This window comes from Sciurus vulgaris (genome assembly GCF_902686455.1).
Source record: "Sciurus vulgaris genome assembly, chromosome: 2".
NCBI lineage: Eukaryota > Metazoa > Chordata > Mammalia > Rodentia > Sciuridae > Sciurus > Sciurus vulgaris.
In genome coordinates, this window is record NC_136462.1 from 2,097,490 (window position 1) to 2,124,138 (window position 26,649).

Consider the following 26,649-nt stretch of genomic DNA (forward strand, 5'->3'; position numbering starts at 1 on the left):
TCTGTGAGGGACCCTCTGTCAGTCTGCAGGGTCTGAGGAATGTCTGCAGGCCTGCCCCATCATGGGGACCCAGGGCAGTAATCTCGGCATGGACCCCTGGGCTTCAGCTGGGCCTAGGACCTTGCTGGTCTGTTGCTATGCCTGCAAACCCCCGTGCCCTGGCCCACATGCCACTCGCCTTGCTTTCTGGCCGGAGACTCCAGCCAAGTGAGATGGGCACAGCTCAGAGCTGGTCTCCAGAGCATCTGGGGTGGTGGGCTGAAGTCACCTAGGCAGCGTCCACGTGACTAATGCTGTTGCTGGCCCTGGAGATGCTAAGTGATCCATCGGGCATGGAGGTGAGACTGAGGGTCGGGTGGCTGTCTAAGGAAAGCCACGCCTGACCCTTTCTGAAGGTGGTCACCTGGCTCAGTCCTCTCCAGCCTCAGTCGCTCTAGTGAGCTGCTGGGCCACAGCCCATGGACCTGAGTAGGAGGTGCCAGGGAGCGCTGTCCCCACAGGCAGCTTGGAATGGGAGCTGGAGTGACCAGGAGGTCGGCTGTGAGCCCAACTTGCTGCTCTGTGCCCATGTCCCCTTGGTCCAGCCCTGACCTGGAGGGATGGAGCCTGCTAGCAAGAGCTGAGGCAGGGCTGGGGCCCTCCTGCCTCCCACCCTCTGCCCTGCCCTAGGCCCAGCCAGACAGGCAAGCAGGAGACGTGGAGTGTGCAGGGCATGGAAGCCCTCCCCTCCGGCTCGCCTGCCAGCCATGCTGGGGACACCTGCAGCACATTGCGGAATGGCCTTGGGAAGCCTGGTCGAGGCTGTCCTGAGGAAGCTGTGCTGAGGGGCCACTCGGGCAACACCACCTATATGCAAATTTGGGCTACCGCCAGGTGGGACTGGTGGAAACCCAGCCAGGCAAGTGACAAGCTGCCAGGAGGAGCAAAATGGGCTGGGCTGCAGCGGGGTCCTGGCCTGCCAGCCGCCCCTGCCCAGAGGAAGCCCAGAGGAAGCCCAGAGGATTCCCAGGAAGGAGCCCTCTTCAGGCCCCAGCCACCCCACCCTGTCTCCCTCACTTCCAGCTCCTCGTGGCCCCTGGGCACCTGGATTTGGGTACAGTTCATCCCCTCAATCTGTCCTGCAGCCTGGTGGGCAGGTCAGCAGGCGCGGCTGCCTGGCCTAATGGAGTTGGCATCAATTTCCCGGCACTGTTGGGGGGGGGGGCTGTAACCGGAAACTCCCCTCCCTGGCCGATGGCTATATTTAGCACCATAGGACGCTGGCGGAAGCACAGTTCACTCCTGAGCCCAGCCAGCTCTGTCTAAACCGCCTGGTCCCAGCCTGGTCTCCAGCAATGCCCTCTGGGACCTGAAGGCCCTGGCAAAGCCAAGTGCTGCCCCCACCCCCTGCCTTGTCCGGCACAAGCTAGGCATTGGAGAGGGGCCCCCGGGCGGGGGTGGGGTGAAGCTGGGGGACAGTGGGCCTCAGCAGAACCAGGGAGGCTTCCTGGAAGGGGCCGAACAACCTGGCTGGGCCCGAGGGTGGTCAGGGGCCTCCAACCCCTAAGCCCTGCAAAGCCCAGCACAGGGGTCAAATGCACTCCAAAATCCGTTACTGCTGTTGACTTGGAAATCTCTTCTTGGAGGGAACCCCAAGAAGAAATCCCCTTTATAATGCCCAGCCCCTCCCTGAGGGCATGTATAGCCACCTTCTCGACCTGCGGCCTCTCCTGGCCACCATCAGGTCCAGGCTGTGGCTCCCAGCAGGCAGGAGAGGAAGGTGAACTTGGGGAGGGGGAGGGGCATCTGTACCTAGCAGGTGGCATCCTGGGCAGGAAGGCAGGGACTGACCCCTGGTTCTGCCCTGATGCTCACTAGCTGCCCTGGCCACAGAGAGTCCCAGAGGACCTGGAAGGAGGCAGGAGGGGCCAGATCACCATGTCCCTGATCTTCAAAAGGTAGGACAGCAGGCGGGCCCCAGGGATGCTGCCTCCCTGCTGGGAAGCCTGCCTCCTGAGAGGCTGAGCATCCCTCCTGGGAGGCCTGCTGACGGGTCTGCACAGGGGCCCCACAGCACACACTGTGCCCACTGCCTAAGAGCAGGAAATCAGGGCAGTGGATGAAGAGGGTTCAGGGTTCAGGTTTATCCCCTGAATTCTGTCTTGCTCATGGTGGGATTCTCTCCCCCAGCCCCTATGCTGCCAGGTGCTGGCTGGCCACCAGCCCCTCTCACCTGCACTGTGGCAGTGCCCTGACCTTGCCCCTGTGCCCCTCTCCTGTCTGCAACCAGGGCTCTTGGTGAAAATGAAAGCTGCCTGCTGCCCAGCTCAGCTGCTCGAAGGCTTCCCCTTGGTTGCAGCAGGAAGACTACAGTCTCCATAGTGGCTTGACCTAGTTGCCACTGTCACAGAGGCCCTTGCCAGCTCAAGCTTCTATGGCCCCAGGGCCTTGACACATGCTGTTCCCACCCCTCACCCGATGGCCCCTGCCCTCCATCTGGTTCTCAACAGAGCTTCTGGTCTGGTTTTGGTCATCTGCCAAATGGTTTATTGCTCTACATTATTTGTCTAAGTCCCTGTCCACCCCTAAATGGAAAGTTCCTTGACAGTGGACAGGGGCTATGACTGCCTATTTATCACTTGGTCAAGTTCCCTGTAGGGACATCCCAGGTCTCCCTGGGTAGCAGGGCAGAGGGCATGGGCAGGGATGGAGATGGGACCCCCTCTCCAGGTGGGCGAAGGGTAGGAGGCATCCCCACTGGGAGCTTCCTTTTGCAGGAAGTGACTGAAAGGCTCTGGACACAACTTGGATTCCCAGGGGTCTCTGTGTGGCAAGGCCTGGCTTGTGTCTTGCTCCCTACCCAGACTACTCACCTATAGACTGGAGACTTAGGTGAGGGTGGAGTCTCTGACAGCAGAAACAGAGGCTGTGGTCATGGGGCACTCTGGCCCTCTCCTTCAGGGACCCCGCTGGGGCAGGAGGGGCAGGTGGATGGGTTGTGGGGGGCATTCCCAGGTGCTGGTTCCCCAGGGCAGGCTGCTAGGAACAGCCTAGTGAGGGAGGGCAGCACCTCTGTACCCACTTTCCTCTTGACAGCCCAGCCCCTGAATCTGACTGGCATCAGTGCTTCCAAGTCTCCTGCTCCAGGAAGCCCCCTGGCTGGCAGTGACTTGGTCCAGGCAAGGGGCAGCACCATCAACACCCATCCCAGGGCCCAGATATTTGGGGAGCAGTCAGGGGAAGAGGACAGCTCAGCTGTGGGTGTGGGACCAGGGAGGTTCCTCGGTATGGGGATATCCAACGACTGCAATGACCACAGCCTCTGGAAGGGGTTCTGATCAGTGGAGGAGAGGCTGTTTGGAGACAAGGAGCCCTTGGTGTTGATCTTGTGTAGAAGGAGCAGAGAGGTCACCCAGGGAGAGTGCAAGGAGGTGATGGCAGAGGGGTGGGACACAGGGCTCCGCAACGGGGCAGCAAGAGGATACTCTTCAGACAGCCCTCTGGACGTGAACCCCCGGCCTTTGTTCCCGTTTCCCGCCTCCCAAGCCAGGACCTCTGGTCTGGACGTTCCTCGAGGGCATGGCCTGACGACCCCACGCCAGTGCGGAGCTGGGCACATAGCCTGCGCTCAGAAGCGTTTATGAACTGGCTGCTCCACCCGCGTGCCTCGCGGAGGGGAGGGCCGGGCGTCGGAAGGGAGCAGCGCCCTCTGCAGCCGGCATGGAGAAGGCAGGAGGGATGAGCGGGGTAAGATTCCCTGGGGAAGGGGGTGCACAGCCGGGGCCGCGCCCGCCCCGCGTGGAGGCCGAGAGGATTTGCGCAGCAGGCGGCATCTCCTCTGAGACCCGCAATAGCTCGGCGGCGGCGCACTGATGGGAGGGGACCACGGCGGTGACCTCAGGGGGCGCCCCACCTCCTGCCTCCTGACCCTAGGGGGAACTCAAGCGCAGCCGAGACTGCCTTGCTGTGCTGACCCCTCCTCGCTGGGTCGGGGCAGAGGCAAGGGCGCAGCCCCGCCGCCCCGCTGTCCCGCTGTCCAGCAGCCCGCCGCCCGGAGAGCAGGCCGCGCCCTCCTCGCCTTTAAAGCCCTGGGAGCCCCCCAGCCCCCCCGGCCCCACCCCACAGCGCGGCCCCGCCCCCTCATGCATATGCAGGTGCGCGGGTGACGAATGGGCGAGCGAGCTGTCAGTCTCGTCCCGAACTTGTTGGCTGCGGTGCCGGGAGCGCGGGCGCGCAGAGCCCAGGCCGGGACCCGCCGCCGCCGCCGCCGCCGCCGCCGCCGGGTGGAAGCCGGGCCGGCCGCCGGAGCGCGGCCGCAGCGAGCCGGAGCCGCCGCCGCCCCTGCACGCCCGCCCGCAGCCCGCGCTCCCGGCGCTGCGCTCGACCCCGCCCGCACCGCCGCCTGTGCCGCTGCCGCCGCCGGCGCTTGGAGGGCGGGCGGGCAGGCGCTGGAGGCCGGCGCGGCGCCGGAGCGGGCGCGGGCGGCGGCGGCGGCGGGGCCGCAGGCGGGGTCGAGGCGGCGATGCGGGGCCCGGGGCGCCTGCCCCGGCGGCTGCTGCTGCTGCTGGCACTCTGGGTGCAGGTGAGCCGGGCGCGCGGTGGCGAGGGGCGCGGACAGGACGCACCGGGCCGCCCCTCGGGGCCCGGAGGGCGCCTCGGGGCCGCAGCGGTTCGGAAGCCCTCGGGGCTGCGCGCGGCGGCCGGGGTGGGGGCGGGGCTGCCCCCCACCGGGCGCCTGGAGGGCCGACCCCGGCCCGCGCCTCCCTCGGCTCCTCTCGCCGCCTTATTTTTAGGCGGCGTGGCCCATGGGCTATTTCGAGCTGCAGCTGAGCGCGCTGCGGAACGTGAACGGGGAGCTGCTGAGCGGCGCCTGCTGTGACGGCGACGGCCGGACGACGCGCGCGGGGGGCTGCGGCCACGACGAGTGCGACACGTACGTGCGCGTGTGCCTGAAGGAGTACCAGGCCAAGGTGACGCCCACGGGGCCCTGCAGCTACGGCCACGGCGCCACGCCCGTACTGGGCGGCAACTCCTTCTACCTGCCGCCGGCGGGCGCTGCGGGGGACCGAGCACGCGCGCGGGCCCGGGCTGGTGGCGACCAGGAGCCGGGGCTCGTCGTCATCCCCTTCCAGTTCGCGTGGCCGGTAGGTGCGCCCCTTCCCCACGCCCTGCTCTCCCGGCTCGGCGCTCTGCGCCCGGCACGGCGCTCCAGCACCTGCGGCCCCGCGGGGTACGGGCCGCTTGCGCCCAGACGGGGCGGGGCCGGTAGGGGGCGCCCCGCGGTGGGGCGTCCCTAGGCGCGTGCTCTGCGGGCCGGTCCGCGCCTGGCCACGTGGGCGCGCAGGGGCCGCGGGGCCGACGAGCGCGGGCGCGGGCGCGGGGTCGCGGCGGGCGGAGCGTCCCGCGTGCGCGGCGGCCCTCGGCGTGTGCCTGCGTCGCCCCGCGCGTGTCTGTCTGGGTGGGGAGGCGTGAGGCGCCCCAGGCCCGGGCAGGCGGCGGAGGCATGTGCGCTGCGCGTGCTGGGGCCGGTCTGGGGCAGGCCCTGGCGGAGCCGCCCCGGGCCTGTGGCCAGCCTGCTGCCGCCCTGCAGTTTCCTGGATGCCCGGGGGCACAGGCGGGCGCCTGGGACCTGGGTCGGGAGGGCCTAATGCATGTGTGTTGGCGGAAGTCCTGCTGATGGGATAGAGATCCCCAGGAGAAGAGTCCTGGGGTCCCAGTGCTGTGACCCTCCCTGGTGCCTCTGTTTGTGGGTGTTTTGATTTTATTGTTTTGGAGGGTGGGAAGCTGAGGCTAGGGGGCGTCCTGTCTTTGGGGTTGGCCAGAGAGGCAGGAACCCCCGGCCTGGGCATCGTGGGCATGCTTGGTGGAGGATGTGGGGATATTCCGCTTTGGTGGGAGACGGGCCCTTGCCTATGGCTTCCTTGGGCGGTGGGGTGCAGAGGGCTGAGGCAGGGAGACTTCTGGTGCTTGACTTTGTTCCATTTCTGGCACCGGAACTTGTAGGTTCTTATCTGCTTGTTTGCCGTCTGCAGGCCTGGAATTGACTGGGGTCAGGAACTGAATGGTTGTGAATAGGCCTTTGCTGTGGAGGAACAGAGCCTGGGGCAGCTGGGGCCTGTGATTAGGGAATGGATGAAGCAGGTGCCCTGTGACTCAAAGGCCTTTGCTGACTGTGGACTTCTGGCTGGCCCAGCCATGGGGAGGCACAGGAGTGTGTCCACCTGATGTCCTGGTCTTGGCTCTCCACCCTGCCCGGGTGGTGCCCTGGTAGCATCTTCTTGCCTCCATCTTCACCCTTCCTTCTCCCCCCACACCGGGAGTGCCTGCCTGCACAGCCCCTCTAGCTCTTCCCTGCCCCTCAGCACCCCTGGTGTTCCTTGACCCAAGGCCCTCAGGATGGGAAACGTGTCCCCAAGATGGAAAAGGTCAGGGGCAGGCATGGGCAGGGCCCCGGCTGTTACCACCAGCCCAGCCCCCCTCGCCCCCACAGTGCGCACCAGGCAGGTCTGAGCAGGGCCCGCAGCCTGTCATCTGTGCTTGGGCTGGGGCCAGCACCGCTCCAGATCGCTACCTGAGGATGTGTTTTCTGCTGGAGTTGGCAGCAGTGGCGTGGGGGCAGGGAGGCCCTGGAGGAATGTGACGGGCCAACGCGTGTCCCTGTGGCTCTTTGCCCCACCAGGCGGCCAGTCTGTGTGGGATGGGATGGGCAAGCCCTTGCCTTCCCTGGGGTCTGGGCCTGGGTCTCAGGCCCATCTCTCCTCCTGTCCTACTGCTCCCAGCTGGTTCCCTCAGTGCCCAGGAGGGCCAGGGCCATGGGGTAGTGGTGTGCTTGGAGGCAGCTCTGCTCTCCCCTCTCCCCTCCTGCCGTGCGACCTGGCCGCCAGGCCTGGAGCTGGTGTGGTGATGCCAGCACCCTGGTATTTCCGCTCAGCCAGCAGCAGCCCTGCGGCTACGCTTCTCCAGCTTGCCACAAGTTCAGCTCTGTCCCGTGAACTGGGGTGCACTTGGAATCGAGGTGGCCGCTGGAGCAACTGGCTCTGAGTAGGCAGAGCAAGGACTGTCTAGGATCCCAGGGACTGAGGCAGGCACTTCAGCCTGGAGGATGAGCTAAGGTCCTACCTAAGACCAGTGGAGACCCCTGGGGTCCCGGGAGGAGTGGGCGTGAGGTTGGCCTCTTGAGAAATGAGACAGTGGTGGAGGGTGCCCGGGAGCTGCTTTGGACGCTGCCGGTGGCCTTGCTTGGTGCTGTCTGTGGCCTTGGCTCTGCAGTGGTCTCAGGCTCAGCCTCCTCAAGTGGGTGGGCCCAGGTTCTTGGATGTGGAAAGGTGTGACCACCCCCAGCTGGGTGTCCGTGTGTGGGGGTTGTCCAGCCTCTCTTGGCCCTGCCCCAGATGCCCCTCAGCGTTTGGTATCACCCTGGCTTGGCCTGGCCTGTGGCTGTCAGGTGGGGCCAGGCTCATTCACAGGTGTGGGTGTGTGCTCTGAGTGTGGCAGTGGCCAGAAGAGGGTGTGAAGAGGAGCAGGAGGTTTCCTGTTCGGCCTGGTGGGTGGTGGGATGGGACTGGCACCTGTTGGCTGAGGAAGGTACAGGGTAGTTAGTAGTTGGCTATGACCTGGGCAGCCAGGGCCCCACCCTGCAGAGGGCCGGCAAGGGAGAAGCCTTGGCTAGCCTACCTTTTGGGCCCAAGACCCCTGTCCAGAGCGAGACCCTGTTCCCCAGTCTGCTTCTTTGGAAGAGGACCCCTCCTGGGGTGTGTACTGCGGGTCCCAGAGGGCAGCTGCATCTGGTGGCGTGGTAGATTGTGGACACCAGGCAGGTCTGGGGTTGTAGGGAGAGCCAGGGAGGCAAGGACCCTGCAGACGCCTAGGAGGGCCTGGGGCCCAGTGTTCTGTGGACTCAAGGAGCTGAGATTTGGGGTCGTGAGCAGTTTGGGTCTGGCTGTCCTCACCAGAGGCAGATGCAGATGCAGCAGTGCTTTCTACTAGGACCTTAGGAAGGGCACCCAACTTGGGCACTGCTGCAGCCCCTGGCCTGGCTCCCCAGCCCTTCCCTCCTCCACTGGCTATTCAAAGAAAGCCCAAGAGCCATGGTGTGCTTAGGAGTGGGAGGGGAGGACTCCGCAGGGTTGTCCCATGTAGTGGGGAGGGGCTTTGTGGCCTGTAGGGGCCATGAATGCCAGGGGCAGGGCTGGTGGGTGTGAACACAGGGCCCAGCCCCACTGCATCCAGCTGCCATGGAGGCCTAGCCTTCTGAGCCCTGAGCAGGCCTGTGCTGGGAGGTGCACCTGGGCAGCCCTTGGCAGGTGTAAGGTCCAGGCCGCCCTTTGCCTTGCCTGAAGTTAGGGGCTGGTGCACCACGGGCCTCTTCCTCACCCTGTCCACCTTGAGGGCCTTCTCTGCACACAGGAATGGGGGGGTGGAGGGGCACTGCCTTGTCCCTCCTGTACCTCCTCGGCTGAGGCCAGGAGCCCTGGTCAAGGGGAACCCAGGGATGGCCGAGCACTGCTTTGCACCTGGGCGGGGGAAGGGCTGCCCAGTCAGTAGGGTTTTGCAAATGACTGGGGCCTTTCTCTGTGCTTGAGGGAGCAGGTGGGTTGCCATAGATGGGTGTGCAGGAAGGGTTTGTTGGGAGGGATCATGGCTCTCAGGGGGCTTCCCGACTGCTCCGTGGTGTCTGGACTAAGTGGGGCATGGGCTGGGCCAGTGTGGGGTCCTGGAGAAGCCAAGCCAGGGCCTAAGCTGAAGGTGGTGGTACTGACAGAGATCCCTAATCACCAGCCTTAGCTGGTCCCCAACCCCAAATGGTCCCTGTCCCCATGCTCAGCCTGAATTGGGCCACCTCCCTCCTCATAGCAAGTATCTGGGACTTGGGGGTGTGAGGGGCACCCAGGGAAGGCTTGGGTGGGTCTTTGGAGCCTGGGGTGGGGGGTTGCCCCTCCCCCCTCCCTTGGGTGACAATGGCCCGGGAGGCCTGAGTCTCTCCAAAGCTCGGGTTTCAGGAAATGTATCTGCTGAGAGCTCCTGGCGCCGGCACCTAGTGCTGTACTCTGGGGGCCAGTGGGGATGCGGAGAGAACCAGGTGGAGGCTTGGACCCGGGCTGTGAGCCTGGAGGCCATGCTGGCCTGGTGCCTCTGGCCATGGCCTCTGGTGACACATCTGACCCCATGTCTGCCTCTACCCCACTAGCCCATGCGTGGGCCTCGTCAGGCCAGCCCACGGGGATAGGTGAGGCAGGGCCATCAGGCATGAAATGCTCCAACTGGGTGAACTCTGGAGGCTGGGTTGGGAGGATGCTCTGGGTTCTTCCTGCTTGTTGGGGAAACTGGGCAGGTGAGGTCTCAGACCTGTGCCCAGCCCACCCAACCCCCATTCCCTGCTGGTCCTGAGTCCCCATGGGTCCCTAGCACAGCAGGAACTCAACACCTCTGTCCAGTGCCATTGTCCCTTCTGTCCTGTAGGGTTTGGTGTTGACAAAACCCAGCCCAGGCCACGGGCTGCTGGCTGGAAGCACGGGAATGAGAGGTTGTCATTTGCAGGGAAGGAAACTGAGTCCTGGAGGCAGGCGGGCGGGTGGGGGCCAGGAGCTGGGAGGGCCCAGCAGGGCCTGGCAGGTGGGCTGAGGTGCAGGTGCTGCCCCGCCTGCCGGCTCAGGTTCTCCCTGGATGACTTCCTGCCGCCCAGGTGTAGGGAGCCCAGCTGGCGGGCGGTGGGGCCCTCTCGGACGGCGGGCGGGCAGGCGGGCGGGCGCATGTCCCTGTGGGAGTGTGTAACTGGAGCCCCAGGCTCATGCGAAGGTGGCAGTAATCCTACCTGGGCGACTGGCGTGGGTTTCCTGGGAGCTGGGAGGAGTTCCCTGCTCACCCTGCAGCCCAGGTGTGGCCGGAGCAGCTGAGCCCTGGCTATGGGCTTGGCCCGCTTGGGTGGTCTGTGGCCCTGTCCTCTTGGCCTTGATGACTGCCAGTCCTGCCCAGTGACTAGAGCAGCTCTCCAGCCATTGGTCTCAGACCCCCGTTTTGCTGAGTGTTGGTGACAAAGTCTGCAGTAGACCCGAGGCCCTCCGTGTATGGCATGCTGCTGGACACCCGCAGCCCTGCTGTGTCCTGCTCACAGCAGTCCCCGTCCCCAGGCCCCCCAGCCTGCCTGGCCCTGCAGATAGTCTTTGCCCCTGGCCCTGTGCTCCGACCTCCAGGACAGGAATTGTCACTGGTGTTGGACTGGACTGGCCTGTCCTTCACGTGAATGAGCGCAGGGGACAGCAAAGCGTGGAGGACCTGTCCCTGGAGGTAGACAGGACTGGCCAGGCAGAGGCCCCACCAAGGCGGGTGGTGGCGCCTGGGGACTGCCAGAGTCCTGTGGGGGCCGGAGGCCTGTGGCTATAGGGAACCCTGTGAGAAGGGCGACTGCCGGTGCCTGGCCTGGGCGGGGGGCTGGCCTGTGGGAGGGTTTAGAAAGACTAAAATGTAGGACAGGGACCTAAGCTTCCTGGGGCCAGGGAAGTTTCTAGAAGGCCAGGTGGTCCCTGCTTCTGGCCTTGCTCCCAGATGTTTGTGGGTCTGGTGCTGGTGGAGGCAGGTGCAGGGTGGGCACCAGTGCAGGTGTGGTCAAGTGAAGCGTGAGGTGTCATGTTGGAGGTGGCACCCGGCAGGGCTCCCCAAGTCCGGGCTGGGTGATGGAGGCTGAGTGCGATTTGGTCTGGTGGGCAGTGACTTTGGTGGGCTACGTTCTTGAGTGCCAGGCAGGTGGGTGTGGGTGGCAGACTTGGGGTCAGCGTCAGTGGGAGGGTGCAGGGGGAGTAGGGTGTGTGGCTCCCCCAGGACAGACAGGCTGCAGGGAGAGGGGCGTCTCCCCAGATGCCTGATGCAGTGTCCCTTTGGTGGCAGACCTGCCACCCTGGGGGCCCTGGCCCAGTGGAGCCAGGTTGGCCCTGGGGTTGCCCTGAGGTCCTGACTGGGTGGTGTGGATGCAGCCAGAGGGCAGCGCAGCGGAGCAGGGCGGGTTCCCCCTGCAGGGCCAGGGCTGCTGTTGCCAGGGTGACTGACAGCAGCTGCACCCATGGCTGGGCAGGAGGGCCAGATGCTGGGGCAGCTGTGGTCCTGTCTGAGTCTGTGCCGGGTAGACCCAGGGCCTCTTGGGCCTCAGTTTCCTCATCTGTACCTGCCCAGACCTGGAGTGGGTTCTGCCTGTTTGCCGTGAAGCTGCCGCTTGCCAGGGCAGCACCTGAATGTGGGTCTTAGGGATAGCAGGGTGGGCACAGCACTACCTCGGGCGTCTGGTAGTGGAACCTTGAGTGTCTGGCTGCCGGGGTGTCTCCACGTGGAGCTCTCCTGTCTTGGCTGCCTGCTGGACCAGCCTGTGCCACTGCAGCTGGTCCCCTCCCTCACATCAGCTCAGGGTGGGCTGGGCATGGGCCTTGGGGGCCCCAAGAGCAAGGAGCCTGAGCTGGTGTGACCAGGAGGGGTCTCTTCTTCAAGCTGAGATGGGGTCTGAGGGTGCTGGGCAAGGGGCTTCTCGGCTGGGGAGGAGGCCTGGGCCTGATGGGGCGCATGCTACCCTGTGGCCAGCAGGCGGCTGACGGCCCCTCTGTCTGCAGCGCTCCTTCACCCTCATCGTGGAGGCCTGGGACTGGGACAACGACACCACGCCAGATGGTGAGTGAGCTGCCGGGCGGGCCTCAGCCGTGGGGAGGCCCTTGTCTGTCAGGACAGAGGCTGGTGCTCCTGGAGGACCTGTGTGCGGTTTCCTTTTCTCGCTCAGCCTGCCAGGAAGCTCTGCCGCCTTTGTGCTGTGGTAGAGCTGTGTGTGCACTGTTCTCCCCGCCCTGGCTTCTTCAGCACCGTTCTGTTGGACGTGTCCTTTTGGGGCACTTGTCAGGGATGTGGTGCAGTGGAGCACCCTCAAGCAGCTCCCTCTGGTTTCTTGGCCCTCTGTCCAGGAACATGGGACCAATGGCTGTCTCCTCAGGGTGGCACATGAGGGTCTTGGCCCTGTGGTATGAACAAGAGCCTCACAGGCGGAGGGCCAGCAGGCCCGAGAGCTGGAGGTGGGATGGCACCTGGCATCAGAGCAGCCATGCAGGGTCCCCGTGGTTGGGGATGGCAGGGTTGCAAGGCCAGGCTCCAGCCTTTGCCTGGTGCTGCAGGGCTCAGGCTGTCCCGAGAGGATAGGCAAGGCAGGCAGGGCCAGGTGCGGCCAGGCTGTGGGCTGGAGGAAGGGGCTGTGGGTTGGGCAGGCCTGCGGAGGGAGGGCCAGAGACTGGTGCAGTTTGGACATTCTGCACTGGAGGACTTGCAGGCAGTGCTGTGTGGGCAGCTGGGTGCCCAGCCAGGCCAAGCCCCAGGGCCCACACTGATGATACTGGGGTCGTGTGGAGGCTAGGATCTCAGGTCTGGGGTGGGTGGAGGCTCAGGCAAGTTTATCGGGGTCCTTGACAAGGCTGGCTGGGCTCAGGGTTCGAGGCCTGGCTGGGGTGAACTGGCCAGGGGACTGATGAATTCAGGGCTCTCTTGAGGGCCAGCTGGGTTCTGCAGGGTCCTTGATGCAACCTGGTACGAAGACATAGGGAGAGTGTCATGGAGCCGTGTGCTGCCCCCACCAGCTCAGGGTGCCCCCGCCCCTGCAGCTCCCTCTAACGCGAGACCCAGCTGTGGGCTCCTGGCTCCCTGTGTCTGGTCCGACACAGGCTGTTCTAAGTGGCAGTTCTGGGGTAGGAGAGAGGCCGGGGCTGGACGCAGTGCCAGTGGGTACTGGCACTGGGGCAGTGGGGCTCAGGTGTAGGCCCCTGGGCTCCTCGTGGCCTTAGCCGCTGTCCTGGCAGGCCCCACCCCTTGGGTGTGTGCTGCATGTCCAGAGGCCACAGGAGTGCGGGGGTTGGCTGGGACCAGGCAGACGCTCCGGCAGCGAGCTTCCTGCCTGACTGGGAGTGTCCCCAGCTGTGGCACATCTGCGGCTTCCTCTGTGCCCCAGCACCTCCAAGGCCAGGAGCTGGTTGGGCCCTTTGCGCTTTCCATGGGGTGGGAAGGGCGAGGCACAGCCGGCTGACTCTGCTGCCCCCCAAGAGGAGCTGCTGATTGAGCGGGTGTCTCACGCGGGCATGATCAACCCCGAGGACCGCTGGAAGAGCCTGCACTTCAGCGGCCATGTGGCGCACCTGGAGCTGCAGATCCGCGTGCGCTGCGACGACAACTACTACAGCGCCACCTGCAACAAGTTCTGCCGGCCCCGCAACGACTTCTTCGGCCACTACACCTGCGACCAGTACGGCAACAAGGCCTGCATGGACGGCTGGATGGGCAAGGAGTGCAAGGAAGGTGAGGGCCCCGGGCAGGGTGTGGGGCGGGCTGCTGGGCGGGCCACTGCAGCTGTGCCCTGCTCCTCTGTCCGCAGCCGTGTGCAAGCAAGGATGTAACCTGCTCCACGGGGGATGTGCTGTGCCTGGGGAGTGCAGGTGAGCCCCGCCGGCCCTTCCCGGTGACCGCCCAGCCGCCCCCCGGAGCGCACTTGGGCTGGGCTCAGGCACCTACTGCCAAGATGGGCCATCCCACCCTGCGAGGTGTGTGGCCGTCCAGGGCCTGCGGAGTGTCTGGTGGTGGCCCTGTGGGACAGCAGGGGCCTGGGGAGAACAGCCAGATGGTCATGCCACCAAGGGCCAGAGGCCTCAGAGCCACCCACAGACCAGCAGCCTGCAGCAAAGAAGGAGCACCGTGGGCCAGACCTGGGTAGGGACCGCCAGCGAGGCCGGGGAGATGGAGGGGCCGGCATGACAGAGCCGGAGGCCTAGGAGGCTGTGAGGGTCAGGCTGCTGCGGATTGTGGCCAGGGGTGGCGGTGGGGTCACGGCCAGGGAAGGTGACGGGGCAGGCCAGGTCTGCAGACTTCCCAAGGGCCCCCATTTGGAGGTGGGTTTGGTGTGCCCATGTGGGTGGGTGGAGTCAAGAAGGACCCCCAGCCTTGTGGCCTGAGCCCGGCAGGGGCGACTGGGCAGAAAAGGCTGCAGAGGAGCAGTGGCGAAGGGAGGGCTAAGGAGAGGCCTTCCCCGGAAACGGTGCCCAGGCTGTGGTCCTGGGGCTGGAGGTGCAGGCAGAGGCCAGCAGCATGGAGGCGTGTGTGCCAGGGCTGGTGTCAGGTGCGGGCTGCAGGGGCGTGACTGGGCGAGGGGCGCGCTCTTTGGCCACTCTCACCCGGGTGCTGGAGGAGGCCCTGGGGGGCTGTTGGAGTGGAGGGGCTGCAGGTTGGTGGGAGGCTGTGGAGTGGGGCTCCAGACCTCCTTGGAAGAGCTCCCCCTAAGGGTGGGGTGCACCTCAGGCCAGGGCGCCGAAGCAGGAACGGAAGGCACCTGAGGTCACTCTGACTTTGCAGGGGGGAGCTGGGGGCTTGGAGCTGGGCTGGGGGTGGGGACGTGGTTGCCTTGGCCTGGAAGGTGGAGTGGGGCCCCGCCCAGTCCCAGGGAGGGGCGCCAGGCTAGGGCTGTCCCTTGCACACACTGAGGGTTCTAACCAGCTAGTGGTCTCAAGGCCCTGCAGGGAATACAAGGGGCCCTGGCCCAGAGGGAGCTGGCGTCCTGTGAGGGGCACAGGGGCCACACCCTGGGTGGAGGAGGACAGTGTGGGGCAGGGAGTGGCCTCTTGGCTCGGCCTTGTGACCTGTGATGGAGGTGGGTGGGGACTCTGGGTCAGAGCCTGGGCTTGGCCTTGCACTCCTTCTGGGCCCGGGGTGCAGCGCTGCACCTCGACGCCTCTACCAGTGTCCCTGGGTGGTTGGTAGCTGCAAGGCCTGAGCGCCCCCGCTGGGACGGGGAGGAGGAAGAGCGGCCCGTCCCCTCACCACCACAGCATCGGGGCCAGTAGGTGAGCCCCACCCACCCTCTCGCTGGCCCGTGGGTGAGGCAGCTGCTTCCAGCAGCCCAGGGCTCAGGTTTCAGCAGAAGACACTCCTCTCCCCAGCCGGATGCTGCGGAGATGGCTGAGCCTTCCTGCCGCCTCCCCAGGCCCTGGAGCTGCTGGCGGGAAGCAGCCGTGGCGTGGGCTGCCCCGCCCAGGCTGAGAGCTGAGAGCGTGCCCTTGGGACCCGCGCGGTCTGGGCTCTGAGCCGGGCCCTGCGCTCCCTGGCGGGTGAACCAGCCACGTCATGGCCCCACCCTGAGCCTCATCTCCCAGTGTCACCTGGAGGGAGGACGCCGGGTGGAGCCCAAGGCCCCATCGCCTGCCATTGCATACGGGGCTGGGCCCTGGAGCCCCTGCTTCCAGCCTCAGTTTCCCAGCCGGGAGCCTGGTGAGCCGGGCCATGCCCTCCGTGCTGGAGGGCAGCTCAGGAAGGGCTGTGGTCTTTCCTTTTATAAAAATAACTCCTGGCGGGTGCCGGCGTGGAAGTGACGTGACCTGGACGTCATTCCCATCCCACAGGACGTGAGTGTTGTAGGAAGGGGCCCTGGAGTCCCGCGGGGGCCTGGAGAGCAGCCCACTGGGACCTGGGGCGTCTGCTGTAGGACACTGGGCACTCGGACCTGGTGGCTCTGTGCCGCCCACTCACCTTCTGAAGGGCTCACGGAGGGGCAGTGGTGGGCAGCAAGGGCAGAGCCTGGCCTTGGCATCCTACTCTCAGAACCAAGGACCCCGTGGGGCCGTGGTTGGAACTCCTCTTCGGCCAGCAGCCGTCCCAGTGAGGGCTCCAGCAGGGCCGCCCGGGCACCTGTGGGCCTCGGTACTCCAGAGCTGCGCTTTATGGGCTTGGCTGAGGGACAGGCTCCTGCCCTTGGGTAGCAGCAAGGTCACGTGCAGTGCCCAGGGTCACACAGCCAGGGTGGGCAGAGCCCTCTCCTGATGCCTGGCCAGCCTGCCAGGCCCCAGTTGCTGCCGCCAGCCCTGACACACCTGGTGAGTGGGAGCTGTGCGTGTGCCCGGCCTGCAAGGCCTTCCTTTGCCGGCGCCTGTGCCGGGGGCTGGCTCAGGGTTGAGTCCCAAAATAGCTCGGGGAGGAGTGACGGGACAGCTGGGGGCTGAGTGTCCATGACCAGCAGCCGGGAGTGCCTGTGGCAGTGGCTGGCCTGCGGGTCCCTAACCCCTGCCTGGCTTGGAGCCGCTCTGGTTCAGAAGCCAAGACCGCTGTCCCCAGGGTGGCCTGCATGACTGTCCACTTCTCAACCACTCTCAGCCGTCGCTCATGGGACTCACGCCTTGGCCTCCCAGGTGCAGCTACGGCTGGCAGGGGAGGTTCTGTGACGAGTGTGTCCCCTACCCTGGCTGTGTGCATGGCAGCTGCGTGGAGCCCTGGCACTGTGACTGCGAGACCAACTGGGGTGGCCTGCTCTGCGACAAAGGTAGCCTGGGGTGGCTAGGGGCGGAAGCCAGGCCCCAGCTGAAGGTGGGAACCCGGAGTCTGTCCCTGAGGACCTGCCCTTGTCCCCAGACCTGAACTACTGTGGCAACCACCACCCCTGTGTCAACGGGGGCACCTGCATCAATGCTGAGCCTGACCAGTACCACTGCGCCTGCCCTGATGGCTACTCTGGCAAGAACTGCGAGCGGGGTAGGCTGGGGGGCAGCCACGAGCTCGGGCCAGGCTTGGGGCTGGCCCCTGGGGAGCACTCCTTGGGCTTGGGCTTTGTGGGCCTGGGGAGGAGCCCTCGGCAGTGGTGGGGCCTGGGTGCCACCTCCCAACCCCACTTTGATCCTGCAGCTGAGCACGCCTGTGCCTCCAACCCCTGTGCCAACGGGGGCTCTTGCCATGAGGTGCCATCCGGCTTCGAGTGCCACTGCCCGTCAGGCTGGAGTGGGCCCACCTGTGCACTGGGTGAGTGCCATGGGTGTGTTTGGGCTCCAGTCTGGCCCCCAGGGGCCTGGGGAGAGGACAGCACCCTGGAATGGGGGCAGAACGAGTGGGTCCACACACGTGGACGCGGATGCCATGGCCGGGGGACCCGGTGGCAGAAGACCCAGGCATGTAGCCCTGCTTCCCGCCAGGGGCCCCACCTCCCCACACAGACCGTGCCACACGCCCCGCCTCTCCACCTCCGCAGATATCGACGAGTGTGCCTCAAACCCGTGTGCAGCAGGTGGCACTTGCGTGGACCAGGTGGATGGCTTCGAGTGCATCTGCCCTGAGCAGTGGGTGGGGGCCACCTGCCAGCTGGGTAAGGGCTGCCCGGGGCCACATGCGCATGGACGTCAGGCTGTGCATGTGGCTGCTGCTGCTGCTGCTGCTGCTGGGCTGCGGGCGCTGGGTGCAGGGCGCGGCGAGCAGGTGGGGCCCAAGCCCCACGGCTCCCTTCTCGTTCACAGATGCCAACGAGTGTGAAGGGAAGCCGTGCCTTAATGCTTTTTCTTGCAAAAACCTGATTGGCGGCTATTACTGTGATTGCATCCCGGGCTGGAAGGGCATCAACTGCCACATCAGTCAGTATGGGTGGGCGGCGCAGGTGGGTGGGACTGGGGAGTACAGGGCCCCCGACCCTGACCCTGACCCTCTGCCCCTAGATGTCAACGACTGTCGCGGGCAGTGTCAGCATGGAGGCACCTGCAAGGTAGGGCACTGTGCCAGCTGCCTCCGGGAGGCGGATTGCGGCCTGGGCGGGAGGGCTGTGAGGCACTGGCCTCATCACCCTGCCTGCTCCGCCCAGGACCTGGTGGACGGGTACCAGTGCCTGTGTCCCCGTGGCTTCGGAGGCCGGCACTGTGAGCTGGAGCGTGACGAGTGTGCCAGTAGCCCCTGCCGTGGGGGTGGCATCTGCGAGGACCTGGTGGACGGCTTCCGCTGCCACTGTCCCAAGGGCTTGTCCGGGCTGTTCTGCGAGGTGAGGCCTGCTGCTGGCCAAGCTGCTGGCCGTGCTGCCCGGGGTAGGAGAGCTGCCTGAGTGATCTGCAGGGTCTGCCTTGGGAGCTCCCCAGAGTGGCCTGTTTCCTGTGCTCCTGAGAGCCTGGCAGGGTGGGGTTGGCCTTAAAGGGTCAGTGAGGTTGGGCTCCTTTGGTGCTTGTCTGACCCATGAGCCTCTTCCTGCAGGCGGCCCAGGAGCCCCATCTGATGGGAGAGCAGCCTGAGAGAGGGTTCCAGGTCAGGGTAGGGTGCTGGGTGGGAGGGGTGTCATGGGTGCAGCGGGCCCTGAGCAGGAGTCACTGTCCCCTGGAGCCCTCGCCCTGGCCATACCTGCCTCTGCTCTGGCCTTTGTAAAGAGGCTGAGCCTTCTGCCCAGCAAAGGCCTGGCCTACGTCAGCAAGCATGGAGGTGACCTGCTGTATTGGCTCTGAGGGCGCCTGGCATGTGGGGTCAGGAGCTGGCCTTCCTGCCAGCAGGAGGAGCGGAGGCCGGATGCCGTCTGTGGGAGGCAGAGGAAGCTGGGGCTGTGGAGGCGAGGGGCTGGGAGGGGCCTTGGGACCCACAGGTGTTTCCGTCCAGCTGACCGCCAGTGTGGTCTCAAGCAGGCGGCCTCCCTTTAGGCTCTGGCCAGCACTGCTCAACCTGGGGCTGTCTGGTCATTCAGGTGGAGCAGTGGCCTGGCCTTGGGGCTCCTAGGGATCTGTCTTCAGGCGAGCATAGGCCTGGCTGTGCCCCAGTTGGGCTGAGGTTTCACACCGCCCTACCCCGGTCGCAGGTGGACGTGGACCTCTGCCAGCCAAGCCCTTGTCTGAATGGTGCCCGCTGCTACAACTTGGAGGGTGACTACTACTGCTCCTGCCCTGAGGACTTTGGCGGCAAGAACTGCTCGGTGCCCAGGGTCCCCTGCCCTGGTGGAGGCTGCAGAGGTGCAGGGCAGCAGCCTGCAGGCCCAGCGGGGTCAGGAAGGGGCGAGCCTGGGCATGGCTGGCCTGACTGCTGTCCCTCTGCCACAGTGATTGATGGCTGCGGCTTTGAGGCAGGGTCCCGGGTGCCTGGCTCCAGGCCCTCTGGTGTGTGCGGCCCCCACGGGCACTGTGTCAGCCAGCCCGCAGGCAACTTCTCCTGTGTCTGCGACAGCGGCTTCACGGGCACCTACTGCCACGAGAGTGAGTGCCCCCTAGGGCTGGGCCGCGCAGGGCGGGCTGGGCCCCGGCGCGGGGCTCACGCGCCCTCTCCCACAGACATCGACGACTGCCTGGGCCAGCCCTGCCGCAACGGGGGCACCTGCATCGACGAGGTGGACTCCTTCCGCTGCTTCTGCCCCAGCGGCTGGGAGGGCGAGCTGTGCGACACCAGTGAGTGCGGCCCCGCCCCGCCAGGCCTGGCCCCGCCCCCAGGCCCCGCAAGCCCACGCCCCGCCCCGGCAGGCGGGCCGGGTCCTCGCCCGCTCTCAGCCCCTCCCCAGCGCCGGTGCTCCCCGCTGACCGGCGTCCTCGCCTCCAGATTCCAACGACTGCCTCCCCGACCCCTGCCACAGCCGCGGCCGCTGCCACGACCTGGTCAACGACTTCTACTGCGCCTGTGATGGCGGCTGGAAGGGCAAGACCTGCCACTCGCGTGAGTGCGCGGCCGCGGCTGCCCGCGGGGACCCTGCCCTGGCCAGGCCTGCCTGTTGAGCCGCCGTGTGCCCGCAGGCGAGTTCCAGTGTGACGCCTACACTTGCAGCAACGGCGGCACCTGCTACGACAGCGGGGACACCTTCCGCTGTGCGTGTCCCCCCGGCTGGAAGGGCAGCACCTGCACCATTGGTGAGGAGCCTCGCTTGTACCGTGTGCACAGCCGCCCAGCGCCCGCTGCCCCACCTCGGCTGGGGTCTGAGCAGGCCCCGCCTCCCTCCCCACAGCCGAGAACAGCAGCTGCCTGCCCAACCCCTGCCTGAATGGGGGCACCTGTGTGGGCAGTGGGGACTCCTTCTCCTGCATCTGCCGGGACGGCTGGGAGGGCCGCACCTGCACGCACAGTGAGCTGCGGCCCCGGGGTAGTGAGGGACGCTTGCCTGTCCGGTGGGGCGGGCCCATGGAGGGGGGCCCACGTGTCTCCACCAGGCTCCCAGCCCTGCCCCCACTCGCTCCTCCAGCCCTCTGCCCACACCCCAGGCCCTTCTCCAGAGCTGCTACCTCCCCCTGCAGCTCAGGGCTCCTGCTCACAGGCCCCCTTACTCCACCTCCTTGGTGACCCTGCCTGGACTTCTGACTCCTCCAAGACTCTCCTGCCCCACAGCCTGGGGGGGCTGGTGTGGACAGTATCTGTCTGCCCTTGAGCCCGGGCCCCCAGGCCTGGCGTGGAGGCGTGCTGGGCAGGTGGGTGCTGGACCAACGATCTTCTCTCTTTCCTCAAAACCAGACACCAATGACTGCAACCCTCTGCCCTGGTGAGTGGCAGCCCCAGAGGTGGGTTGGGGGCTTCAAGGGTAGGACACCCTGATGCCCACCCTCTTCCTGCAGCTACAACGGCGGCCTCTGCGTAGATGGGGTCAACTGGTTCCGCTGCGAGTGTGCGCCTGGTTTCGCGGGCCCTGACTGTCGCATCAGTGAGCAGCTTGGGGTGGCCGGGGTGGGCGCAGGGCATGGGCTGCAACCCTGGGAGCCTCTCAGCCAGCTCGGGTGTCATGATTGGAGACCTAGATGTCCACATCCTGCTTCTCCTGAGCCACTTGTGTGTCCTACCTGGTCCAAGGGCATGCCCTCTGAGTGCCGAAGGGTGGCCCCACCGTGGACCAGTGGAGGGTCGCGGGAGGCGGGGGCCATCAGGGCATAGCACAGCCTGCTGCTGTTCAGCTATGGCCCAGAGCTGTTGTCCACTGGGGTCCATGCTGGTGGTGGGGTACCCTAGGAAGGGATGGAGTCTGGGGGCTCCTGTGCACCCCGTGGCAGAGGTAGATGGGGGACTGTGGGTGTGGGAAGGCCTTAGATGGGCGCATGACAGTGGCAGCCCCTGTCCCGGCCAGGCTGCTACAGGCAGGTGCCCCAGGGCTGCTCCCCTGGACCCTCCCTAGGTCCCAGGCCCTGCTTGGGTACCAGCCTGTTGCCCCTGAGTGCCAGCCTCTTTCTTTGCAGACATCGACGAGTGCCAGTCCTCGCCCTGTGCCTACGGGGCCACATGTGTGGATGAGATCGATGGATATCGCTGCAGCTGCCCGCCTGGCCGAACTGGCCCGCGGTGCCAGGAAGGTAGGCCTGGTGGGGCTCTGCTGCACAGGGCCGGGCCCGGACACCCCTGTGACCCTGCCCCTCTCCTGCAGTGATTGGATTTGGGAGGTCCTGCTGGTCCCGGGGCACACCGTTCCCACACGGGAGCTCCTGGCTGGAAGACTGCAACAGCTGCCGCTGCCTGGATGGCCACCGGGACTGCAGCAAGGTGGGACCCTGCTGGGAGTCTTAGGCCTCCTGCCCTGCGTCCTGTGGGTCTGCTGAGATGCTGACCCTGGGCACCCTCAATCCCAGGGCTTACTCTTAAGACGCCAGGAGGCTGCACTGGGGTGGGTGGAGGCCTGATTGCACCTTACTCTGAGACAGGCCCCTGGGTGGAGGCCTGATTGCACCTTACTCTGAGACAGCCCTCCTCTCACAACTCAGGAAACAGGCTTAGCCTGGCCCCACCAGGCCGCCTGCACCAGTGGACGGCTTTCTGAACTACAGTGGAGTTCAGCCTGCCTCCCTGGGGCCTGGGTGGTGGGGCAAGGCCACATGGTAGACCTGCTGACCAGCCATCTGTTCCTGTCCCTGTGGTGTCAATGCCTGCCCCAGGTGTGGTGTGGGTGGAAGCCCTGTCTGCTGTCTGGCCAATCTGCCACCCTGAGTGCCCAGTGCCCACCTGGGCAGCAGTGCCGAGAGAAGGCCCCAGGCCAGTGCCTGCAGCCACCCTGCGAGTCCTGGGGGGAATGTGTTGCGGGGGAGCCCCTGCCACCCAGCACACCCTGCCTGCCACGCTCCGGCCACCTGGACAACAACTGTGCGCGCCTTACTCTGCGCTTCAACGGTGACCAGGTGCCCCGGGTGAGTGTGCTCAGCCCAGGGGCTGCCTCTGCTCCCGAAGGGCAGGGAAGCCATGGCTTCCACGTAGCTGCCTGTGGGCTCAGGTGAGGGGCCACGGCTCAGGGGAGGCTGGGAGAGTGGGTCTAGGCTGGGCTTCCTGTTTGCCCAGCTGTCTGGGTCCTGGACCACAGGTCGTGGTGGGCTGCACCGGTCTGGTTGTTGCCTGTAGTTTTGTGGATAGTTCTCCTTCCTGCTGAGGTCCTGCCCTAGTCATCCGGGTGCCTGGAGCTGACCTGCCCATCCCCTCAAGCCCTCCTCCCCTCCCCCCTCCCTCCCCCCGGGTCTACTGGTGGAGTGACTGCCCCAGGACAGGGTGGGGGGGCAGGGTGGTGCCTCCTCTTGTCTGCTCTGCTCCCCCTGGTGGGTTGCAAGGTATGTCCCACCATGAGCCGGTGGCCAGCTGAGGGACAAGCAGCCTCAGGTCCTGGGCTCCCAGACCCTGCTCACCTGCTGCCCATATTCCCAGGGCACCACTGTGGGCGCCATCTGCTCTGGGATCCGCTCTCTGCCTGCCACAAGGGCAGTGGCCCACGACCGCTTGCTCCTGCTGCTTTGTGACCGGGCCTCCTCAGGGCCCAGTGCAGTGGAGGTGGCCATGGTGAGTGCCTCCTGTACAGGCCCAAGCCCCAGGGGGACCTGGGACATGCCACAGTCCCATAGAACCAGGCAGACTTGAGGGCAGAGCAGTGGGGACTCAGCCTGGGGCTGGACGGGCATCCACCTGGGGCCATCCACCTGGGGAATGGTGGGAGGGCAGAGGTCGGAGGGAGTGAGGTAGGACCAGGATGTCCAGGATCGGAGTCACTGGAGTGGCCAATGACTGAGGGAGCCATGGGGTCAGCTTCTAGGGGGCCAGAAAGCAAGGGTGTGGGCTGTGGTCTCTGATGTGAGGGAGAGGTCCAGAGCAGAGGTCCACCTGAGGGGTCCACAGGGGCTTGTCTGTGGGTTTGGAGGGGGTCACTCTGGTGGCATGGAGGGAGTGAACAGTCTCTGACTGGCACAGGGCTGGGCCTGGGCTGCAGAGGCTGTGCTGGGTGGAAATGGGCTGGGGGCTGGGTCAGCAGGTAGCAGGCTGGGCCAGCTCTGGGAGGGGCAGCATGGGCAGTGATGGCCAGCACCCCTGGCTCAGATGGGCAGCAGAAGTCCTTTCCTGAGTCTGCTGTCTGAAGTCATGGAGGTTAGGGCTGTTGGGCAGAGGGCCCTGGTGGGGGGCATGTCCTGGGAGAAGTGGCCTTCAACTGGCAGTCAGATTGGCCAAGAGGAGGTATCACAGGCAGGGGACACCAGACAAACGTGGGTAGCCTTGGTGCTTGGTGGAGGGACAGTGGTTAGGGAGAGGGCATGGTGGAAAGTGTCTTGAGGTGCAGGCTGGGTGCCAGGGTGGTGTGTGGGCAGAGGTCAAGGCCTGGGGACTCTGCTGGTTTGCAGAGCACATGGGGGGCGTGGCCAGCAGGGCGGAATTGGGGGCTGGGAGTGGATTGGAGGGCCACCCCTCCCCGTGCAGAATGCAGGGACAGTAAAGGGCTAGCCCAGGCCACACCCTGCCAAACCTGCCCAGTGGGTATGTCCCCACCTTAGCACCTTTTCCCATGAGCCCCCCACAGGGGAAGCCTTGGGCCCCAGGTTCCCCACCCCTCACCATGTGCTGCACAGCCCTGGTCATGGCGCCTCCTGCAGCAGCCCAGGCATAGGCCGGCTGGGGCAGGCTTCAGGGACAAGAGCAGTGTGCCCTCAGCCGCCCCCACGGGCCGTCTTATGCTGCAGTCCTTCAGCCCTGCGCGGGACCTGGCCGACAGCAGCCTCATCCAGAGCGCTGCCCACGCCCTAGTGGCTGCTATCACTCAGCGGGGCAATAGTTCACTGCTACTGGCGGTCACCGAGGTCAAGGTGGAGACGGTCGTCATGGGTGGCTCTTCCACAGGTGAGCAGGACCCCCAGGCCCTTGGGAATCCTCCAGGCAGACCCGCTCAGAGGCCGGGCGGGCTGTGGAGCCCCCGCCCTCTCCGGCAGAGCCTGCCCGAGCAGCGGCCGGCTGCGGCTCCTCAGCCCCTCCCTCGCCCAGGTCTGCTGGTGCCCGTGCTGTGCAGCGTGTTCAGCGTGCTGTGGCTAGCCTGCGTGGTCATCTGTGTGTGGTGGACACGGAAGCGCAGGAAAGAGCGGGAGAGGAGCCGGCTGCCCCGGGACGAGAGCACCAACAACCAGTGGGCCCCGCTCAACCCCATCCGGAACCCCATCGAGCGGCCCGGCGGGGGCCCTGGTGGCGGGGGCCACAAGGACGTGCTCTACCGGTGCAAGAACTTCACACCGCCACGCAGGGCGGGAGAGGCACTGCCCGGTCCCGCAGGCCCTGGGGACGAGGAGGAGGATGAGGAGCTGGGCCACGGAGAGGAGGACTCCCTGGAGGCGGGGAAGTTCCTCTCAAGTAAACTCACCAAAGACCCCGGCGGCTCGCTGGGGGGGCCGGCCCTCTGGGCCTCAGGCCCCAAAGTGGACAACCGGGCCGTCAGGAGTGTCACGGACGTGCCCCGTGCTGGCAAGGAGTAGGGCGTACCGCCCGCTGGGCCGGGACCCAGGACCCTTGCCGGAGCCCTGCCACCTGCCGGACCATGGGAGGCCAAGACCATGTGCATAGTTTCTTTATTTTGTGTAAAAAAAACCACCAAAACCAAAAAAATGTTTATTTTCTACGTTTCTTTAACCTTGTATAAATTATTCGATAACCGTCAGGCAGAAAACAACGGAGTATTCTCAGATAGTCGCTATTTTTGTAAAGTGCGTCGCTCGCTGTGTAGCGGGAGAGCGCAGGGCGTGTCCCCCAGGTGGGTGGCCTTTGTCACCAGAGGCTGTGCGCTGTTTACAGGACCTTCTTTTTTATTCCTCACTTGGGTTTCTCTGTGGCTCCAAGCCAAAGAGCCTGAGACCCGTGGCTGACAGTGTGGCCCCTGGCTGTCCTTGGGACCCATGGCCAACAGTGTGGCCCCTGGCTGTCCCTGGGACCCATGGCCAACAGTGTGGCCTCTGGCTGTGTGGCTCCCGGCTGTCACTGGGACCTGTGGCTGTTGGTGGCGGAGGCCAGTGGGCAGAGCTGCCGCGCTGTGGCCAGCCGTCTGCCCACCGTCCCTGCCTCCCTGCCCCCCTGCCCGTGCTGCCCAGCGACCCTGCACTGTGCTTTCAGAAGTGCCCTTCCCCGCTGCTCGGTTTCCCCTCCTGGGACGTGGCAGCACTGACGCTTGTGACAAGTGCCTTCACACAGACCCCCGCAACTGTCAGCGTTCGCTGTGGGCGCCAGGCCGCTGCCCACCTGCTGGCCCTGCCCCCTTGTGAAAGTGCATTTCTGTACATATGTACATATTAAATGAATCACTCTGTATATTTGATTTAATAACTTAAACGTTTTGGCCTCCCCGTTCTTTGGGTGCTGTTGTTTTTTTATTCGGAGTCGAGGCAGAGAGGCCCAGGAAGGTGGGGTGTGGGCGGGGTGTCAGGCTAGGCGGCCCTGCTGGCCTCGGGTCCTATGGGTGGCCCTGGCCTGGGGCACCTTGGTGCCCTGTGGTGGTTGGCGCAGGCCTGGTGGAGCACTCCTGGAGGGTCTGGGTGCCTGGCATCTCATCTCCTGAACAACCAAGAAAGGCTGTACGAAAGTGTTTGGAATCTAGCAATGAAGAAGCATTCGAGTCCTAATGAATGTCTGTGCCAAGTCCGACGGAAGGAAAGCCCAAGGGAGATGCAGCAGGTGACGGTTGCTAAGTGTTGGGCTGACCCAGGGCATTGCCCAGGTGTGCACAAGCCGTTCTGCCCCCTGCAAGGGGCAGAGGCTGGTGGAAGGTGAGAAGCAAAGCCAAGAGCCATGGCCAAGGAAGGAGGAAGCCCACAGGAGCCTGGGAGAGGGATTTCTCGGTATGAGTTGTCGGGTGACCTGACCTGCTGGTGCCGTTAGGGTGATTCTGGACGTCTGTCCTTGGGCCATTTCCCTGAATTCTTCAGTGATCCATGCTCACACACGTGCTGGCCTGTGTCCTGCCCGCCTCTTCACTGCAGCGAGGCCAGGTGTGCAGGGACAGGTATGGGAGCTGGTGGGGGGCCTTGCTCACTAATGGCTGGACCCAAGCTAAGCCCTCCTCCTCTCTTGTCCCCAGGGCGACCGGGCAGCCCAGGTGGGAAGTCTGCGCCCGAGGAGTTGTGGTCTATGCCATGATGTGCACATGAGACCTACTTGCCCACCACCAGATTGGCCCCAAATCCCCCAAGCCTGGAGTTTCCTTGTAAACAGTGTTTACCTAACTTGGGGTCTGCTAGGTGCCTGGTAGAAAGAAGCATGACCTGTCCTAGGCTCTGCACACTTCCCTCCTAAGTGACTTCAAGGTCATTGAGCAGATCACAGCGGACCCCAGCACTGGGGAGCCTGGCCCATGACAAGGAGCCCCAAGGGGCTTGTGGAGGCAGGGGGCATGCGTGCAGGGGCTGGGGCTTGTGGGACCACCGACGCAGATCAGAGGGTGGGTGTGGCTCATGGTGGAGCACTTGCCTAGCATGGTGAGGCCCTGGGCTTCATCTTAGCACTGGGAAAAAAAGGCAGATTATAAACAAGCATGCTATCTGCACTCACAGAAAACAGTGTTGGAAGTATTGACAGGTCAAGTAGAAACCGTTAAGCGGGTTTGAGAAAACAAGTGGGGTGTCTAGAAATGAACAATGCCCCAACCTAACCCTCCAAGAGCAGTTAAGCAACTACTCCTAGACACTGCAGGAGAGTGGACTTGTGAACTGGAAG

General features: G+C 65.2%; 1 protein-coding gene across 3 annotated transcripts; it reads left to right on the plus strand.

Annotated features, from left to right (window-relative positions):
• The first annotated feature begins 4,355 nt into the window (after positions 1-4,355).
• On the plus strand, positions 4,356-25,287 carry JAG2 (jagged canonical Notch ligand 2). Of its 3 annotated transcripts, XM_079127428.1 has the most exons (27): positions 4,356-4,561; positions 4,773-5,123; positions 11,571-11,628; positions 13,036-13,287; positions 13,364-13,424; positions 16,161-16,291; positions 16,381-16,500; positions 16,651-16,764; positions 16,991-17,104; positions 17,253-17,366; positions 17,448-17,494; positions 17,591-17,764; positions 17,971-18,021; positions 18,560-18,710; positions 18,798-18,950; positions 19,026-19,139; positions 19,288-19,401; positions 19,479-19,592; positions 19,688-19,804; positions 20,188-20,215; positions 20,289-20,374; positions 20,901-21,014; positions 21,086-21,201; positions 21,591-21,839; positions 22,345-22,476; positions 23,643-23,799; positions 23,941-25,287. In XM_079127428.1, exons 1-27 carry the CDS (start codon positions 4,502-4,504, stop codon positions 24,420-24,422), a joined length of 3,774 nt encoding a protein of 1,257 aa, XP_078983554.1. In that variant the 5' UTR covers positions 4,356-4,501; the 3' UTR covers positions 24,423-25,287. The 3 variants fall into 3 exon arrangements, with proteins under 3 accessions (XP_078983554.1, XP_078983552.1, XP_078983553.1); XM_079127426.1 differs by lacking the exon at positions 17,971-18,021; XM_079127427.1 differs by lacking the exons at positions 17,253-17,366; positions 17,971-18,021 and having other exon boundaries at positions 4,440-4,561.
• Positions 25,288-26,649: the final 1,362 nt, after the last annotated feature.

Bases quoted from the DNA above. Each gene is read 5' to 3' on its own strand.
- JAG2 (XM_079127428.1), top strand. From the start codon at position 4,502: ATGCGGGGCCCGGGGCGCCTGCCCCGGCGGCTGCTGCTGCTGCTGGCA. The intron at 20,216-20,288 runs GTGAGTGGCAGC...CTCTTCCTGCAG, and splicing joins GACTGCAACCCTCTGCCCTG to CTACAACGGCGGCCTCTGCG. The intron at 21,840-22,344 runs GTGAGTGTGCTC...CCATATTCCCAG, and splicing joins ACGGTGACCAGGTGCCCCGG to GGCACCACTGTGGGCGCCAT.